General features: G+C 38.7%; 1 protein-coding gene across 2 annotated transcripts in view; it reads right to left on the bottom strand.

Moving 5' to 3' along the window:
* LOC119740781 (nucleolar pre-ribosomal-associated protein 1-like) overlaps positions 1-19,213 on the bottom strand; it is a 28,874-nt gene that overhangs the window by 6,162 nt on the left and 3,499 nt on the right. For both annotated transcript variants that reach the window (XM_038216202.1, XM_038216203.1), the window contains 22 exons: positions 18,315-18,602; positions 17,772-17,868; positions 16,504-16,697; positions 15,724-15,857; positions 14,821-15,016; positions 13,333-13,470; positions 12,665-12,802; positions 12,390-12,522; positions 11,472-11,710; positions 10,813-10,917; positions 10,046-10,271; positions 9,217-9,387; positions 8,717-8,916; positions 7,649-7,852; positions 6,356-7,231; positions 5,224-5,383; positions 4,371-4,590; positions 3,422-3,626; positions 2,572-2,851; positions 1,712-1,886; positions 852-1,020; positions 73-160 (listed from right to left, as the gene is read on the bottom strand). In XM_038216202.1, coding sequence (XP_038072130.1) covers positions 73-160; positions 852-1,020; positions 1,712-1,886; positions 2,572-2,851; positions 3,422-3,626; positions 4,371-4,590; positions 5,224-5,383; positions 6,356-7,231; positions 7,649-7,852; positions 8,717-8,916; positions 9,217-9,387; positions 10,046-10,271; positions 10,813-10,917; positions 11,472-11,710; positions 12,390-12,522; positions 12,665-12,802; positions 13,333-13,470; positions 14,821-15,016; positions 15,724-15,857; positions 16,504-16,697; positions 17,772-17,868; positions 18,315-18,602 — 4,636 coding nt within the window. The remainder of the gene's footprint in view (positions 1-72; positions 161-851; positions 1,021-1,711; positions 1,887-2,571; positions 2,852-3,421; positions 3,627-4,370; positions 4,591-5,223; positions 5,384-6,355; positions 7,232-7,648; positions 7,853-8,716; positions 8,917-9,216; positions 9,388-10,045; positions 10,272-10,812; positions 10,918-11,471; positions 11,711-12,389; positions 12,523-12,664; positions 12,803-13,332; positions 13,471-14,820; positions 15,017-15,723; positions 15,858-16,503; positions 16,698-17,771; positions 17,869-18,314; positions 18,603-19,213) is intronic.

The raw sequence follows: 19,213 nt of genomic DNA, 5'->3' as shown, positions 1-19,213 counted from the left end.
TATCTGAACTGCTTTTCAAAAACGTTTTGTAAGTTTTCATTTGTGATAATGTTGGTGATAAATTGTACACACCTGGTGCAAGGAGGTTACTGTAAAGAGGATACAAGAAGCCGGGATCATACAGATGAGACGAATCAGCTGCTGAGGGGTCACACGGAGACTAAAATGTGAAGAAAAAAACAGAAGAAAACAAAATCATCTCTATGATACAGACATACTCGAGTAACAATTTTCGAAACCCAACACTGTATGAAACATCAATTTTTAGACACCACACTTTCTGGACCTTTTTCAATGATTTTAACCCCTGTAATTATTCATGACAAAAATAACACACTATGCAAAGTACAAGAACACAGAAACATGCAACTTGAAACTTGAAAGGATTCATAAGTACTTATATGAGTTACTAGCTGGTTCTGGGGAAGTAAGCAAAACAATTTTGATAACGAACCATATGAACGGAGTAAAAAAAAATTAATATTGGGTTTTGCCATTCACCAATGTAATTCCATAAAAACTGTATACTCAGAGTCTGAGGGTTTGTGAAAAAAAAATCACAAGCTTACTCGGGTGAATCCATGGCCTCCTGCTTACCACGACTGACGTCAAGCTTTCGGGGTCAACTTTCAGGTTCAAACTTAGCAGGAGGTCATGAGTTCGAGCCCCATCCATTAAGTTTGTAAATTTTTCATGCAAGCCCTTGGAGAACGCTGACTATACAGTGTTATGGAATGATGCGATGATGGGCATAAATCCAATATTAAATATACATCTCCAAACACAGAAATTTCATCATACAAAGAGTTGAACAAAATAATTAGCATGGTCCAAATCAAATAAAAACAAACCTCTCCCTGTAACTTGCGATGGAGAGGGAAGTGAAGTGCCGAGTCTCTCAGCACCTCTGTGTCTAACTGCTGAAGTATTTCCTTCATGGTTGGCTGTTGCCATAGTGACTTTCCCAATGCCTTCAGGGTTTGGTGTTGTGAGACTGCAACACGACCCCATGCAGTGGGCCTGGAAATCAAGAATGAGAGTCTCATCAAATAACCGTGGTAAGAGTGTTTTTTAGTGTATGCATAAAGTAACTGGAGCACAGTTTGTTTTCCTTTATTAAGTTGTTGCAAATGGATTTCAAATGATTATAAATGATTAAAAAAAATCGCCAGAGCACTCTGTGGTTTTATGGATTCATCAGAAATAAATAAAATGTAATACAATGTAATACAATGTAGTACAATGTAATACAATGTAGTACAAATGCCAATGGGTTCATTACCAAATTGGTTGACTTTGGTGGTCCTCTTAAGAATGTTTGCATCCGTTCTATAGTCCCGACTTTCCATCTGATACCATCTCTGATAGTTTTGTTTGCCATGTCATGATAGGCAAGTTACAATGCAACCACGAATCACGTTAAAAAACTCATGAAGTTCATGTTGTTTCTTAAACCAAGGCTTGTAATGTTATAAAACCGAGAATCCCTCAAAAAGTAACGGAGGCACTATAGCTACCAATCCTAAAGAAATCTTGAAATAAACGTTGGACAGTTTTTGAGGTGGGATAAAACATTAAGGAAAACCCACAAAACCAGTTCGGGACTGAAAATCCAATCCACATTTGGGTATGTGCGGGATTTGAACCCAAACCACTGAGCTTAAAGACAAGTACCATCAGGCCGGTCTGACTACCAACAGATAAGACTCACTTGTAATCCGATGGCACAGCCTGATTCCTCTGATAATGCTGCATAAGCATCAGCAAGGCTGTGTCTGTGTTACTCCTGGTGATATTGTATGCTCCGATGAGAACGGCATAATGCGCTTCATGGCAACATCTTGGCTCCAACTCAACCATGGCAAGCATCAGTAACACCAATGATTCTATCAAAAGAACAGTCAACATAAGGCATGTAAAGAATTACCAAAAGAGACTTTTTAAGACCTTCGATCCATGTCAACACAGAAATGTGCTCATTTCACACATGTTTACATATCCATCACTAGTCCATTGCTTTATATTTTATCCAAAGATGCGACAAGACCAGCAACCAATTTCACAAAACAGTGCGTAACGTACACCGGACAATCCATATGATTTACACGACAAATTTGTTGCAAAGCTGCACAATAAACTTACAATCGATTTCACGAAACTTGGCACAGCTGAACGAAGTTTAAAATATCTGAAAAATCTTAGATGAGGATATACATGTAACAGCAAATTAGGACAACTGTTTGCGTATGAATTCCGTTTTGCTCGTCTTCTTTTGGAATTGTGCGACAACTCAAAAAATTATGTCACGGGTAAAACAGTACCTTGTTTACTTAAAAAAAACCAAAGCTTTAAGTGCCTTGTATCAACCTTGTTAAGTTGGGCAATAAGAGGCTCCACGACGATCACATTTTATTGAGTGAAATAGTCATTTTTCAGTCTTTTTGCTATAACTTATGCCACCTAAAATACTTCATAAGTTACGACATAATTTGTTTCGTAAGTCCCGGACTTACGCACAGTGAACATTTTGTGAAATGTGTCATAACTGAAATGTTGCTGACGTCTCCATACCTTTTGCTGATCTGTTTTCATCCTGTTCTTCTAGGACTGTTGGCAGAAACAGCGAATGACTCAGCACAATCTGATAGAGAACTGACAACGGAAGTAGGTTCTTTAATATCTCTTTCTCCAAGTTTGAATCCTTGTTACTGCTGTAGATCAGTTTGACCAGACTAGCTATGAGTTCCAGCATGGCTGGTGACTGGTAGCAGTGCTTGAGTCCGTTTCTGACCAGACTCTTCCAGGCTTGAGTAAGTGATGGAGACACTGACAGATGTCTTGTTCCCACAGCCTGAATGAAAACGCAAGGGAAAAAAAGAAACATTCAGCAGACTTTCAGATCTATGATAAAAGAATTTTTTGTTTACAATCAAATGGAATAAAAGACAGATTCTAAAGTCAATAGTCTGTTACCTAAATACAAAAATACTGCAAGTTAAACTTGCGCGATCCCCTGGCATGCTGGCAGTATTTATACAGTCATTTAGCAAGCACATTTTTCAGTGTACCTAACCAAAATCAACAATGACCTCATTTGACCCCTAGATGACCTTTGACCTCCAATGGCTCAAGTCATCTGAAGTTAACCTGACCAAGATGGAATACACACACATCGATAGAAGGAATACACTATCGCAACATCCCCCTTTCTAAGGATAAAAAGGTTGTTCAGTATGTGCAAAAAACGTAATGAACGACATCCTCATACACTGCGCAAAATTGTTGATTTCTATAGTAATAAACTCAGCAATGTATTTTTTAAACCTATGATTCCTAAAACAAGACATTTTGAAGGACCAGCAAAGGTATTTATTTTCATAATGCCACACTAAAGTGTCGTTTTTACTTGAGGGACACATACCTTGACAACTGCTGTTGTTGACATCAGCTGATCACTGATAGCTGTTGCTGTGTTGTCAGGATTCTTCTTGATCAAAGTGACGACGTTCTGTAAACATGCCACAACCACCTCCACAAGAACATCACCAGTCTTCTGGTCTGACTTGTTTACTTCATGACGGTTGGCAAGCCTTTCTACTGCAAGTTGACAGGCTTTCAGCTGTAACCTAACAAAAAAAAGTCGAGTTTGCTTATAAAACATATTTTTGCTCTGATAACTTCATATGTACATGTGCCAAATGGTACTAAATAAAAAGGAAAAGGAAATGTGTCTATTTCCAGATACATTCTTTGAAAATTTTTCGGTCAAAGTAGGAAATTTACCACTTTGGCACTTAATCCTCCTGTTATTTAAACATTCACAGACAATCAAAATTCACTTTCACTTCCCCCGTTATACTTTTAACAAAGGCTAGTCACCAGCAGTCAGATCATATGTCAAGCAAGCACTGTGACTAGTCAAACTGGGTCAACAGACAAAGCAGGCAAGTTGTGGTCACAGCTGTTTTATCACTCACCCGGAGTCAAAGCATAGATGTATCAAGTTACATAAACAGTCCCAGCCAGTCGATCCTGCTTTATGTAGGCTGGGAATTCTTAACTGTTGAAAACGGTCACTTGTTTGTTTTTGACTGAGAGGACTACTTTGGCACAGAATGTATGTTTGCAAAGGAGGGTTAATCATGTAAAACCTTAAAAAGGTTTTGCCAAATTAGTGGTCAAGAAGAGACATTGATCATGTTGTTTAAAACATTCCATTACTTTAACAGAAAATTACAGACTGACATGTCGTCTTATATGTTCTGCTGCCTTACAGACAACTTTGCAACACAGCTCGAGATTGCTTATTTTATGCAAAGTTTCAACGAAAGCGATATTTATACTATGTAAACTGCCTAGAGCGTTCATACCTGTGAAACACGCCAAGATGCTTTCCTCCTTGTCCTCTTCTGATAAGAGACTGAAGAAACAAGATCAACGTTTCTCTCTGTGTATCCATTAGGATTTGACTCAGTAGTTCCATCTTGGAGTCATCTTCTTCATGAACATCTTCGTTTGCTTGAAGACCAGCAATCCACTCCTTCAACCAAATCCAGTATGTAGCATGCAGTATGCTCAATATCTGCTTACCTGAAAGAAGTAAACCCATGTTTTAGTATTTCATTTAAAAATGTACTGTCCGTTTGGTACAGCTTCGTTTTTTAAATTGCTCTTTTTTCTAGTACTGCAAAATGCATTCACTTTTGCATGACACATTGAAAAAAAAAATGGCTGTTTAGTAATGAAATAATTTCTTGACAAATTTTGAATTATTTGTGGCCTGATAATAAGTCAGTTCTTGCAGGTTAGACTGGTTCTTGCCTCCTATCAGCATCATTGATACTGGAACTAGGAACCAGTCTGCTCAAAGAGCAGATTTATTTGTGCAAAAATGCTATCAACAATAACCACATTTCACAGAGGGATGAAGACACCCAAAATAGGACTATTATAAAAGTATTTTTTTTATTTTTTTTTAAAATGAAACACAGAAGGTGAAAATTCATCAGGATATTATTATTCAATTTGTGGATGAGCACCAACATTACATCTTTAAATTCAATATCTACAATCATTTGCAAGTGACCTCATGCTAAAAAGCATACAGAACGTTTTTTTATTAAATTTAATGACTTGCAAATATGTTGGTATTGCAGTGCAATATATAACTGTAGTGTTAAAATGCAAGAGTTGGTTCACAATGTCAATGGCTGAAGTACTTACTCGCAGAGCTGTGCTTACAGTAAGCCAGTATCACAGGAAGTAAGACGTCCTCCTTGTCATTCAGTTCTTGTTTAGAGCTCTCTAAACACCACTCCTCAAACCACTGTATGTGTACTGCACTGTGGTGTTTCATCAGTTGGCATACGAGCTGACTTGTAGCCTATCATGGAGCAAAAATAGTTATTAAACTACAATTTATAAATATCCAGAATGACAACATTGCTTGGAAGTGGCCCAAGTAAATACAGTGAACTTATGCAAACACAAACACTTAAACAAGTGCAGGTAAATATAACCAAAACAACATAAAAATCGGTAACATCAAACCAGTGTTGTAGTACTCGTACTCAGTACTCGTACTCGAGTACTACTCAAGTACTTTTTTAGAGTACTCGTACTTGAATGTCAAAGTACTCGTACTCAAAATGACGGTACTCGTACTCGACATGTCAAAATTGTATTCGATCATCAAAGTACTCATACTCGAATAAAAAAAGGTATAGCTTGACTTACCACGGCCTTATTTTATTATCGATACTTTCAGTTGGAAATGGTTGATTGGCTTGCAGAGAAATAAAAGTTTCCTGATTCTTCTCTGTGCACGTCTGGACAAATACATTGAACAGCTAGCCGTGAGTCGGTCCTGTTTATCAGTCTGACTGGGCCTGGGGCAATACACACAATGAACCAATTGCCGTATGGCTGTATTCAGAAATACAAGCACTCGTACTAGAAGACCTGAACTTGTACTCGGAAGTACAGGTACTCGTACTCGGTAACCTAAATACTCGGCAGTACTCGGTACTCGGAAAAAAAGTACTCGACTACAACACTGTATCAAACTCTGTCTTCAGATTTGCAGTAACGCACAGGAAGTAGTAATTTCTTTCACAGAATCAATACAAATATGTGTATGCTTGTTGTTTAGAGAGGGTCTCTAAACTGAGCTTACTTTGACCATTCCACTAGGAGTATTGTCTGTTACAATCAGGGAGACAAGCTGTTCCCATTAGAAAAAAGTCTGGGAACACCAGATGAATCTGTTTTAAATAAAACATTCTACAAGGAACAGAAAGGTTCTAAGTTCTTCATTTTTCCTTTATCATTGAGGGGCTTGTTTTGAATCGCTCACCTTAGTGGGTTGGTTCAGCCAGTCCATGTATACTTCCTTGGTGAACACTGCTACCAATTCCGGATTATCTCCCACAAACTGTGACAGCACAGATGCCATCTGATCACAGCTGAACTGGTGTGCTAACTCCACTAATGTGGAGATATCGTCTGTACTTAGCATCACCGGTTTGCTGGTTACTGCTTTGTCCACTGACTGTTTAAGTTTCATGGCCTTTTGTTTTTCTGCATGTACTTCCAGCAAATGGCAAAGCGTTGATCTGAGATGCTGTTTAGTCCCTGAAGTGACGGCAGAAATCTTCTGGCTCTTCAAACTCTGGAGTAGAATCCTGATAGCATCTACAAGTTCCTCATCTCGACAGTAAACGCACATCTCCTGAAATAACTCTATGACACTCCTGGACTCGTGGCTATGTCCTTTTGTCCTGTCTTTGTTTGAATTCATCTCCAGTTTGGCCAAGTTCAAGTAGTTTTGACAGGACTCCTTGATGATTAGTCGAAGTATCAGTTTGAGTGTGTCATTTGATAGATGCTGCTTGAACACACTTAGACATTTCAGAAAGCATGATGTAATAGCACTAAGTGTTTGTGGTTTGCCTTTGAGGCCTGATGTTACTGGTTCTTTCTGGACGTTTCTTGCAGAGTGTTTGAATAACATCGTGAAAGCTGCATGTTGTAATACTAGCTCAGCCATGCTGGTCCACCATTCATCTGACGTCTCACATCTTGAGGGGTCAACTACTGATGACATTCCATCATTTATTACTTTCTCAGGATCATGAATGTTGTTCTCAGTCTCCTTATCACGCTTAGCGTGGACGTGGTCAAGAGCGCTCTCAATCATCAAAAGATAGCTTTTCAAAACAGCCAGCATATTCTACACAAAACACGACAAGAAAATTATTGTTAACTCACGAAACGATTAAAGGAATGATGCAATTGTTTGCACAAATCTTTTAATTGTAAAATCACGGCTGAAGCTTTTTCCAAGATTGACTGTTCCATTCAACTCGGCTTCACCTCATTGAATGGAACAGTTACTCTTTGTCCACATTGAAATATTCCTTCCATTGCATTCATAGACATTCAGTATTTGTAAACTGGAGGCTGGGGCATGGTTGCATCACTGGTTACCAATAGCAGGGAGCCAGGATGTTTCATGATGATGTTTCAACCATCAATTGACTAGAGGACACTGCGCAGGTGTAAGTTACGTCACAAATCAACCACTAGTCGACTTATGGTCCTCGCCTGAACTTGCTGTATGCTTCAGCCTATTTTTGATGACATGTACCTTTGGTTTGATGATGTGCAGAGTGTAGATGTACATCAGTAACTGTCTAATCATTGGCAATAATTCCCTCTGATCACAACGCAACAGTCGTTCCATGTCACTGGCCTTCAGTACACCACCTTGCATGATTGATGATCGTAACGCTGAACTCCGTTCATTTCTGGGCTTTAGAGATGTCTGATCTGCTGATGCTCCTTCAGTCTTCTAAGGCAATGTAACAAGACAATTCGTGTAGAAAATTGTAAGTAACATCAAAACCTTGGCAGACATTAACAGAGTTACCGATACTGCAACAGTGTGATATGTACTGCATACCAGATTTGTAGTTGAGTCATTTGAGTTAAGTCCGGGTCCGAGTCTTGAGTCACTTGGGTCGAATCTGAGTCACAAGTCACATTTTGGAACTGGACAGATATGTGCATGCATTTAGTATCTTGGAAAACAACAAGTAGGACAGCGTAATGATGAGGAGCTTTCTAAATGCCACCATTTTGTACTTCAAGTGCTTTTATACATGTGATGAGCCCTATTCCTGGCCATGGCGACCAAAAAATTCACATCAAGTTTTTTATAATAATTAAAAAAAATATTAAAATGTTGGGTAAATAGTATGTGACTCACCACTCAGGAGTCTCAGTCATGATAGTTGAGTCCGAGTCCCGAGTCTTTTTTCAATGTGACTTGAGTCTAGTCCAAGTCACAAAAATTATGACTTGAGACAGACCTCAGTCCGAGACCGGGACTCGAGTTATACCACCTACGTGTGTACCAATTCTAGGAAATGCAGAGTGATAGCTTAAAGCAAAACAACTCAATACATCTTTCAAACCCAAGTACTTCCATTCATAAATTTGTTTAAACGTTTCAAACTGAGTAATATTTTCTAAACTGAAGAACAGCGGGTTTACACAGCAACATTATTAACCTATTACATTTTCATTGTTGACATTTATATTTCATCAGCGAATTCTGTCAACAAATTCTCAATGAAACTTATTTTCCCATGACTTTGCCCAGCTTACTTCCATCCAAATTACCAAATTTCCAAGACAAAACATCGGATCTTACCTGATACAAAGCACTTTTCTTGTAGATAGCCGGCAGCCACATTGCATAGTATTTCATGACATCTTGCCAGTACAGATTATGCTGCAAACCACTGCCTTCAGTTTGTGTGCAATGATGTAGCAGCAGACATACAGACATTGGGTTGTCTTGTCTCTCAAGAATACTCAATGCAACAAGTGATACGTAGTGACCAAACAAACCTGGATGAAAAATGCATCAATGGAGAATTTTGTTCCATGAAAGTAACTAATTACAAGGCTGCAAGCTACTCAAGTTATCGCAAAATACCTAACTTGACTGTAAGTGAATAACAGTCTCAAGCAACCTGTGACATCATATCACCTGCTGTGCTGTCATTTCAAGAAAAGTGAAATTGTTGTATCAATTTTCAACTCTTGTTTTAGAGTTATTGTTTAGGTCTTAGTCAATGACAACTACAGGGGAAAATGATGACAGAGACATAGCCGTAGCTCTGGAAGGCTGTTTCTAACCAGCCTTACCTTGAGTGTTGCCTTCCAACTGAGCAAAGACTTGGAGAGCGGAGGGCAAGAGAGCACTACAGGGGAGAGGCTCAGCTTGATGGGCTTCGCTGATTGGTTGATGAGCGAGGTCATCAAGGTCATGCGATGCTGTGTGGGTTATCATTGCTAAGATATCAGGTGAAAGGGTATCTGAAAAAAAGACAGATATTCAAATGATCTGAGTTTAAAGTGTGTTATAATGTGTAAAATTTATGGAAATAATAATATTGCCAAGTCTATTTAACCAGTTCGCGTCGGAAGTCGTGATAACACGCACTGGCTGTTTTTATACACAGGCACGGCTGACTAGTTAAAATGTCAAGATTGCCTTGACTCGCCTCCAGTTGACAACTGAACACGCTAATCCCTTGTGTCTTTTGTACACACACAAAGTCCATGAAGTCTGTGGAGGCAGACCGTGTGTTGATCTTGAATTGGCCGTTGTGCACGGCCTATTGTTCAACAATTTACGCTCCAGTGCACACCTCAGATTTTTGAAACATATGAGGTTTTGTCTAGAAATATCGTACAAATACTGTTGAAATGACTCTTGCAAATCAGTATTTAGTGGTGTTTTGGCTGGAAAATTTTGCCTTTTGCGAAAAATCACATTTTTTTGCAAAATCCTGGCGCGAGGTGGCTAACTGTGTCCCAAACTGGATTTGTTCGGTGAGACTAGGTTTAAATTCCAACAGACCAACCACCCAGTCAAACCTACTTTATGTAGGCAAATAATTCCTAATTGTCAAAATAGTCACTTGGTTGATTTTGACTACCGAGAAGGATTTGTCAATATGCAAATACTAACCATTCACATTTCCTTCTTGTCCATGCTGCTGAACTGCACACGCAGAGTGCATAGCCTCCATCACTCTATCATTGAATGGGTATGGATTCCGTATGGCCTGCGTCAGTGACTTGTAGAAGACGTCCACTATTTGTTTGGTTTCATCTTCACTGAAGGTCGCTAGGATGTCTAACCAAATGGCAATCTCCCATTCCGTCTGGGCAAATAGTCCGGTCTCTTGGATAAACTACACATGGGAATAGGAAAAGAATACATGTACATAAACGCCTTGGCTATTTTTACATGGAATCTTCTTGCAAACCTCCAAAATCAACTACGGTGCACCAACAAAATGGCACATAACGTAAAATTTTGTTTCAATGAGACATGAACCCTTTCCTTTCCCTTGGCAACTTTTGACTTTTGACAGGTGGGCAATTCCGACCACATGACGTAAGGTTGTTATTAAAGGTGGCAGTACCTTAGTTTTGTCAGTAATTGTTTTCTACTACATGTACTAGACATCACATTATTAGTGATGTATCACATTCACTTTTCTAACAGCAGCTCATTAACGTGTCCGATGTGTACGTCCACATTTACAAAATAGCCCTGGTCCAAAATATTCCCCACATTGAGAATTTTGATGAATTGAAAAGGGCTTGGGTTACTGTCAGTAAAGTCATACAAATTTGGCCACATATACTGTTGGTTGAGAAATAAAAACAAAACTTAAAAAAGGTCAAAGAAACCTGTAGTCAGAAAAGAGGAGAATTTAGGAAGCTCACCTTATTGAGTAGTTTGATTTTCAAAGCACATAGATCTGATTTTGTTGAGGCAGATATTAGCTGTCTGAGCAGCAATAGCACAGTGGAGCCATCTTCACCTCGGACCTGCGATAAATGAAAGGCATCATTATCAACGACTCACTTAACACTAACACGTCAACAAGTAGAGGTTGCTAAGTAACAGGACATGAGGTTCTGACACATTAGTGAAATTATTGTAAGGCCTTTTTTACAAATATTCAAACTGTATGACAAACTTATGTTTGCTGTGTTGAAACTAATGTGCCACGATTCAGCTCATTAGCCCTCCTGCTGTTTGAACAGTCACAGACAGTCAAAAAATAAATACTCTTCCCCTGCCATGCCTATTACACAGATTAGCCATCGCCAATAGTCAAATTCAGTCAACAGACATAAGCAAGCAAGGCGTCAGCACATCTGGCTTATCAATCACCTGCAGTCAAAGCACAGCCGTATCAAGTTACATAAACAGTCACAGCCAGTCAATCCTGCTTTGTGTAGGTTGGGAGCTCTTAACTGTTAAAAACAGTCACTTGATTGCTCTTGCCTGAAAGGACAACTTGGCACAGACTGTATGTTTGCATAGGAGGGTTAGACAAGAAATTGTGCATAATGTACATAATTTAGATCGTGCCTACCTCCTTAAAGCCGCGTAGCTTGCCTTCAGGGAACGCCAGTAGCAATCTAATAGCTCGTTTCTCAATAGCTTCAGTCACCAATGGGGACTCAGTGTGGTATATCAGATGTGGCAGACGACTGAAGTCATAGGTCGTTGGAGTAAAGGAAAGTGGGATTGTCAGCTGGTAGGCAGACAGGACATCAAACAGGGCAGTCAATAGTTCGTCTTTCTTTGCAACAGGTACTTCAGTCACTACAGCTAAAATACAAAACCAAGAAGGTGAAAGTCATCATACAAATTGTTATCACGTCATAAATTGTGAGGCGTTCTGGCAAAATGAGACGGAACTGGGCACAGGCCTTTAGTGGAGAATAATGCAAAAAACTGAATAGTGATGATGATTTTCAGATTTATTGATAATTGTAATCTTTGATATGTCTACTTTGCATATTTCAAAGAAACAGTATACAAATTAAATGTGTTTGTCCGGACTTGCACAGAGGAAAATCAGGAAATCTCGATTTCTCCACAAGCCAATCAACCATTTCAAACTGAAAGTATCGATAAAATAAGGCCATGATAAGTGAAGCTATAACATTTTCCCCGGCCGAGTACTGCTATCCGAGTTCGAGTACTTTGATGATCGCGTACAATTTCGCCATGTCGAGAACGAGTACTTTGCTGCCCGAGTACGAGTACCGTCATTTCGAGTACGAGTACTTTGACATTCTAGTATGAGTACGAGTACTCCAAAAAAAGTACTCGAGTAGTGCTCGAGTACGAGTACCGAGTACGAGTTCTACAACACTGCATTGAAGTGCAACAAACAGTATTGCAAGGAAAATTTAATTCTCTTTCCTAATACTACCAAGCCCGTACTTCCAACTCTGCCCAGTACTGTCTCATTTTGTCAAGCTGTGATCAATGTTAATTTTACCTGTAGAAGTATGTTCCATCTCTGATTCAGCTTCGCTTGGTTCTTGTCTTGTAACAGCTCGTTGGCTCCCATCCAGAGGTCTATCCAGCGTCTTGTGAAGTAAGTTCACATAGGTATCCAGATCTGGCAAGGCCTTTGGAAATCACAGAAGTATCGTATTAAACTTCGCATCATGTACAAAATATGCAAAATACACAGGTTTGCTTTTTATGGGCTCAATACACGAACAGCATATGGACGATATATTTAGAGGATTTCTCTTTAGAACTTCTTACCTTGATAAGAGCTTGCTGATATTGAGATATGACTGCTGTCTGACGAGACTCTCTCAACCAGTCTATCATCCCATGGGCTCTATCCAGAATGAGTCTGATGATCTGTAGTATACAGCAACTGACAACCAAGCTACTGTGCTGAAATACATAATAATCATCATGGTGTCAAATAGTGCATGCGACCCTGAACTTCAAAACTCAAAGTTGTACCTACAAGTTGCACTCAAATACCCGGCAGTTTAAGTGTCTGAAAGATCATTTGGTTCACCACATACAGTATACCTTGTCTACTATTAATCAGAACTCGTTTCTGAAAAATATAACTATAATGACAAAAATGATAATTAATTTACACAGAATCATGATTTCAATAATTCATGGAAACTTTTGAAACAGTTTACTTTGTGAAAAATTTCACATTGTTACCAAGAAACAATAAAGACTAATGCTAACACCCACAACAACAAATATACTTCTTTGAAAGAAACAGAAGAATAAATGCACCAACTATGAGCAACACCAAAAAAAAAAAAAAAAATATTCTTGTCATTTTTTTAAAGAATCGCCAGCACATACTAGGAGTAGTTTACACATAACATCTTCAGTAAATTGTTTGCCTTTGTTTCCTTTTCTTCAAATGTAGTCATACAGCAAGTTCTGCTACATACCTTGACAGCTTGAGACAGCAGGACAGGTGTCATGACCGTTGGGATTGTGCTAGCCATCGCTAGCTGTACCATGTAACCTGTGGAAGTGTTTCTAGCGTGAAGCAAGGCTGATGGAATTACTGATTGGCCAGTCAATATCTGGGGAGTCAGCAAAAATCAACAAAACTGAAATATAGCTGAAGAATTACAGGCAAATAACGAAAATCAAATCAAATCAACAAAGCTTAAATAGCAAGGCTGTATAAAATATAAACAGAAGAAGCTACATATTGGCAATTCCACGGTTACTCACGTTACATTTTTGATGTACTTTTGAGTTTCCTTGGGCTGTAATTACCTTACTGAAAAGGTTTAATAACTGTTATCCCCATGGTAGATAGAGTAGACCTAGACCTACCCAAGCACCAAAGATGACATCCAAAAAAATGTGTTATGTATGATAAACAAGACGCAAAAAATTGGTTACTCACGTTACATTTTCGTAACGTGAGTAACCGTGGAATTGCCCAAATGTATGTGTTGCTATCCAATGGACCCTGTGCACTATACACCACCACCAACCCCCCTTCTAAAAAGGGAGCATTGGGGAGACAAGTGGATGGGACATTTGAATGCAATGCCGTAGTTCCCAAGGAGAAGAAAATACTGGTTTATGCACATACAATTTAATCATGTGTACTCCACACCATATGTACATGACCAGCAGTACCATGGAGTTCTAATGCATTGTCACAAGGCACCATCTACTGTTAAGATTTCTATAAACAGATACATGAATTGTTTCCGACAGTGTTTCACTGAAATTAGATTTAAAAATAAATAATCACTCAAAACCATCAAGTTTTATCTTTTAAAACTTAAATTGTTAGAGGTCCATGTACATTTATGTAATTAGAAAAAGCAGACATAAGAATATAGTCATTTCAAAAACAGTTGTAAAAAGTGTACAAAATCATTAGAATTCATTCCAATACAGGGTGAGTCAAAGGGAAAGTTACCAACACTAATAATTTATCTTAATAAGCAATCAAATTTGAAACACCAATGAAGTATATCTAAAAAGAGCCTCTTCTTCGACTCATCTAAAAAGAAAATTACTGAAATTGATCCATGCTATCAGGAGTTATCAACGTTTTACTAAAAGAACACATTTTTATAGCTGTCCTTGGAATGCCATGAGAAGCTATTGAGCTGGGTGAGTATTACAGATTACACGTCCAAGTTTCATTGTACTCAGTAGGCATTCATGGGTTTGTAGAACGGTAAATGATCAGTGGTGGACAGCCAAGTTTTGTGATCTTTTTATTGAAATAAACATAACTTGGGAATACAGTATGCAAATTTACAGTTAAAAGTCAATAAGATGTACTTTATCCGTATGTTTTATTTTGTGTTCGAAATGGAGCAAGCCAAATATTTTAAAAATATTTTTAAAATTTGATAACTTTCTTTTTGACTCACCGTGTATTTATAAATCTGTTTATTTACCTGTTCTAAGACTTTCATGTTGTCAAGCCAAGATGCAGAAGGTCTGGGTTGAAAGGAGAGCTTGCACTGAGACAGGTAGCGGTTTAAAAGATCAGGACACGTATGAAGAATATTCACCACCAGATCTAGAACCAACTCATCCTCTGTAGTGTTATGAAGACTCAGTAAAAACTTCAGCAATACTGAATTGCAGTTTCTAAAGACAAAACAGAACAGAAGGTGACGATGAAATTAATGTCATTCTTTGTGAATGTCACATTAACTAAATCTTCATAATTTGTAGTTTCGTAAACACGACAAGGCAACCTCATAAATCTGGTACTAGAGTGCATGAAATTATATTCTATTGTTCAGAATGGCTGTTCACTGGAAGTCTTCTCACAATGAGACGCATTTAGCCCATTCATTGGTGTTATGGGGTAATCCTATATGATAGCACTGCCTGGTTTTCTTCACCAGTCTACAACCAGTCTAAGTCAGGGGAGGGAGTCAGTCAGTCAGTCAGTCAGTCAGCGAGATATTTACAAAGTGGGCACTAGGCTGGCAAAAATTCAAGGTTTTTTGGCAAAACTTAAAAAGATAGAAATCTTATAAGTAGTTCTATAATGTCAAAAAATATTTGGCTGCATACATGCATGGATGCATGAATACATAATAATAATAATAATGTGCTTATATACCAACGGTCTCAAAGTGCTTCACAATTATTACCCCTTTTCATCAGGCTATGAGACCAGTTTTTGCAACAGCTCGAGATCAGCGCATTCTGGTCTCTACCTTCACAGGTACCCATTTATATTCCTGGGTGGAGAGAGGCAGTTGTAGTAAAGTGTCTTGCCCAAGAGCACAACGTGAGTTGAACACCGTAACCATTAGAGCACTCCACATAATTATGTAACTTACTTTCCCGAGAGCCCGAGAGAGTTATCCAAGAAATTGATGCCATGTTTGAGGTCACAGGTGACTTTCAGTAGAAACTGATGACACAGTTGGCGTATCTCCAACACTTGAAATTCTTCATCAATTGTAGTATCATTCTGCAAAACAATAAATAATAAGCAGTATGTACATCTAATTATGTAGCTTCTAATTAAAAACTCTTCAGCTAAGTTTCCTTGTGGGATATTTTGTGCAATGAGGATGTATGTGCACCTGCTCACAAAATCGTGATTTGTCCTTTGTATTATTTTCAGTGAATTCACAATCCCACAGAATAAATATGTTTATAATAATAATCATATAATAATCGGCATTTAAGAACGCTTTTATTAGTAAACTAAATCACAGCGCTTACAGTATTATTATTACCCCTGATCATTGGGCCAATTAAACATTCCAAATACCATCTCAGCTCCCTGGGGAGTATACAGCTCGATGCAAACAAAGTGGCACATAGAGAATTCTAAATTGAAGTCAACAAATATCCCATCAGGAGTGGAACCTGGTCCGATCGAGCACAGGTCAACCAGGCATATCGTCCATAATTACACAAGTTTGTACACAGGTTGGCATAGGTTTTGGGAATTTTCTACCAGGTAGTGCCTCTCAACCCAGGTCCTAACTAGGGTTGAATTTTACCACGATAGATTTTTGTAAAAGCAGTTCCCAAAATCCCAGGGTTCGACCTGGGTCCAACATGGAGATTTTGAAAACTTTATGAAATAAATCATATTTCAAGGTTACCTTAGCTTCTGCAGTACCCTTCCACGTGTACAATGCAGCAAGTTGTTGAAGGGTGTAGTTGTTGAGAATGTGAAGTTTCTCAGTCTTGGTGACCGCTGGATTGCACACCAGATATTGCGTCAGCGTCACTAAGATCAGCTTAATGTTGGAGGCTCGGTCATGCCCTAGCTTCTTGAAGAAACTCTTGAGGAAATCTAGAACAGACCAAAAAGTAACAAAAAACGACATCAATGATTTTCAATGAAAGTGGTATGTGAGAATAAGTCAATATTGGGTTTTACCATTCACTGACGTGACTTTAAAAGCGCTGTACATGTACACTGTGCTGTCCAAGAGCCGGACAAAGTTCTTTAGGAGGGACTCGAACCCACAACCTCCTGCTTGCTTGCTGTGCAAGTAGGAGGATCATTGAGCTTGCTGGGTTGGCTGGCTGGCTGATTTGAATCCCATCATTCGAATCCAACGTTGATTAATGCAAGTTTCACAGACATTAAAATCACTTGAAAACAAAAAGTTATTACTTCTGTAGTGCTGTCTAAAAGCTTATGCCAACAAAATATACAAGCTTTTATTCAAAAGGGACTTGAATCAAATGTCATCCTGCAAATGGGAAAGTCACTTTTCAGAATACACCAGTTTTTTAAAGAAGTCTTGAGGACGTTAACAACCCCAAGATGGGCATCATGATCACTGGATGATGTCGTAAACTTAACATCATATCGTTATAGTAAGATACTAGTTAATGATTTGAAAAGTCAAGATTCAACTTAATTGAGACTATCAACAAAATGGTCATCAATGCAATTTTGCATTTCTAAAAGCATAAATGCAATATGGTGAAAAGATGTATTGCCATTAAACCTAACCTTCCCAAATCCTTTTTGCATAAAGGACGATTTTGAAGTATTGAGGCTGTACGGCAAAGTGTGTGGCTGATTTTGTGTCAAGGTCTTGGGCCGGACCTTGTGTTGTTTATGCTTAGCCGTGCATACATTTAGGCCTAAATTACACTTGAAATCATCCGCATTGCTCCAAGATGTCACTGGCTCTGCCTCAACATATTGACAGTGATTGCTGGAGGATTTTGCACAATATTGAGGCAGTGGTCACCCCTCCAAGGATCACATTCAGGAAAATACGGATGATTTTGGAGGATTGAGGCTGTACGCAATTTTTACATGAAGGCAGTTGGAGGATTTTGCATGATTGAGGTTGCATCCTAGCAAAAATGCCTAGGGGGTTAGGGTTAACATATCCAAATTATTTACCTTTACGAGTAAGAAACTGCTTGATGAGCTTATTATCTCCACTGACAAAGAATGCCATTGCTAAACGAATGCAACAAGTGCGTACATCATCTTCAGACTGAAAGAAAATAGACGCCACTACACTCAACATCTACCGAACGCAATAAAGAAAAGCATTTGTGTCTGAACTTATCAACAGATACACTTGAGAACTTTAAATCTCCTTTGGATTGAAAAAGCAAATTGAAATCGAACCCTCCCAATGACTTATTCAAAATTTCTAGTTTCCTCATCTCAAGATGGAAAGTAGATCGACTATAACCAGCTTTTTAAATCATTTTAATTCTGAAGCTACATGTATGATAAAAACACCAGGCATAAACGGTAATATAAAAATGTACATTCATTGTATTACTAAACGTCAAGTAACTTGTTTTGACTAAAGACATTTTCACTCCAATCAAAGTCATGATTCAACTGAAAAAGTTGGAATTGAATGATGCAGGTTCTCGCAAATACGTGAACGTTGAACAATATTTCTCTGTAATATGTACACACATGTACCTTTGAATCAGTCCTGTTGACTAGTGTCATAAATACGCCCTGTTGGAAGTTGACGGTCACCAAGACATCTCGCGCCGCATGCTGGCCGTAGGTTACCATGGCAACCAGGAGATTGAGAGCAGACACAATGACCGAGCTCTCGTTACTTCCATTCAGTGCGCGGTAAATGTGGGTGATATGAACATTGAGAATCTTCTGTATGATGTCCAATGCGGTGGTGCTGTGTTCTGGTAGACTGTCCGAGACATGCTGTAAAATCTGAGTCAATGTCTCCAATGATTCACGAAGCTGTAAATAAAAAAGGATAAAACAGGCCGGTGGTAGACACTAAGTCAAAATGCCTGAAAAATGATAAGTTTTTACTCTCCTACTGGGAAGTCACTATTCAGTGAAATATGTGCAACCCCAGACTGGGACCTTGAATGCAGAAAAACATGCAAAACAAATTCAGGCCAACTTTACTCACTCTTTAGCAGACAAAATTCTCCAAAATTTTCATGAGGCAAAGACGAGGTCCTCAGTATTTCACCAACCAAGTTTGAAGTCTCAATTTTATATTTTAAGGAAACTTTTCTTCCTTATTTTGCACCTGTGAGTGAAGCCAAGTGATTTAAATTTGAAGCCTAAGGCCAAAAAAAAAAAATTATTCCGTCTCTGGTCAGACCAAAAATCCGGAATTGACGCGGCCACGCGGCTTTTTTTTTTTTTTTTTTTTTTTCTTCTAGCTTGGATTGTACAGACAAGGTGGGGTATTATTTTGCTTTTTTGGTGTCCTCATGTACATTGGTGTCCTCCATAATTTGCCTCGGTGCTTTCGATCATTTGCCTTGGTGCAATTTCCCATTCCTTGGTGCTCTTTGGTAAAAAAAATTGAGGAGGTGCAGAAATAGAGGACGCTG

Source organism: Patiria miniata, unplaced genomic scaffold (assembly GCF_015706575.1).
Source record: "Patiria miniata isolate m_02_andy unplaced genomic scaffold, ASM1570657v1 HiC_scaffold_5, whole genome shotgun sequence".
Classification (NCBI taxonomy): domain Eukaryota; kingdom Metazoa; phylum Echinodermata; class Asteroidea; order Valvatida; family Asterinidae; genus Patiria; species Patiria miniata.
This window is presented reverse-complemented; position numbering and strand designations above follow the sequence as displayed.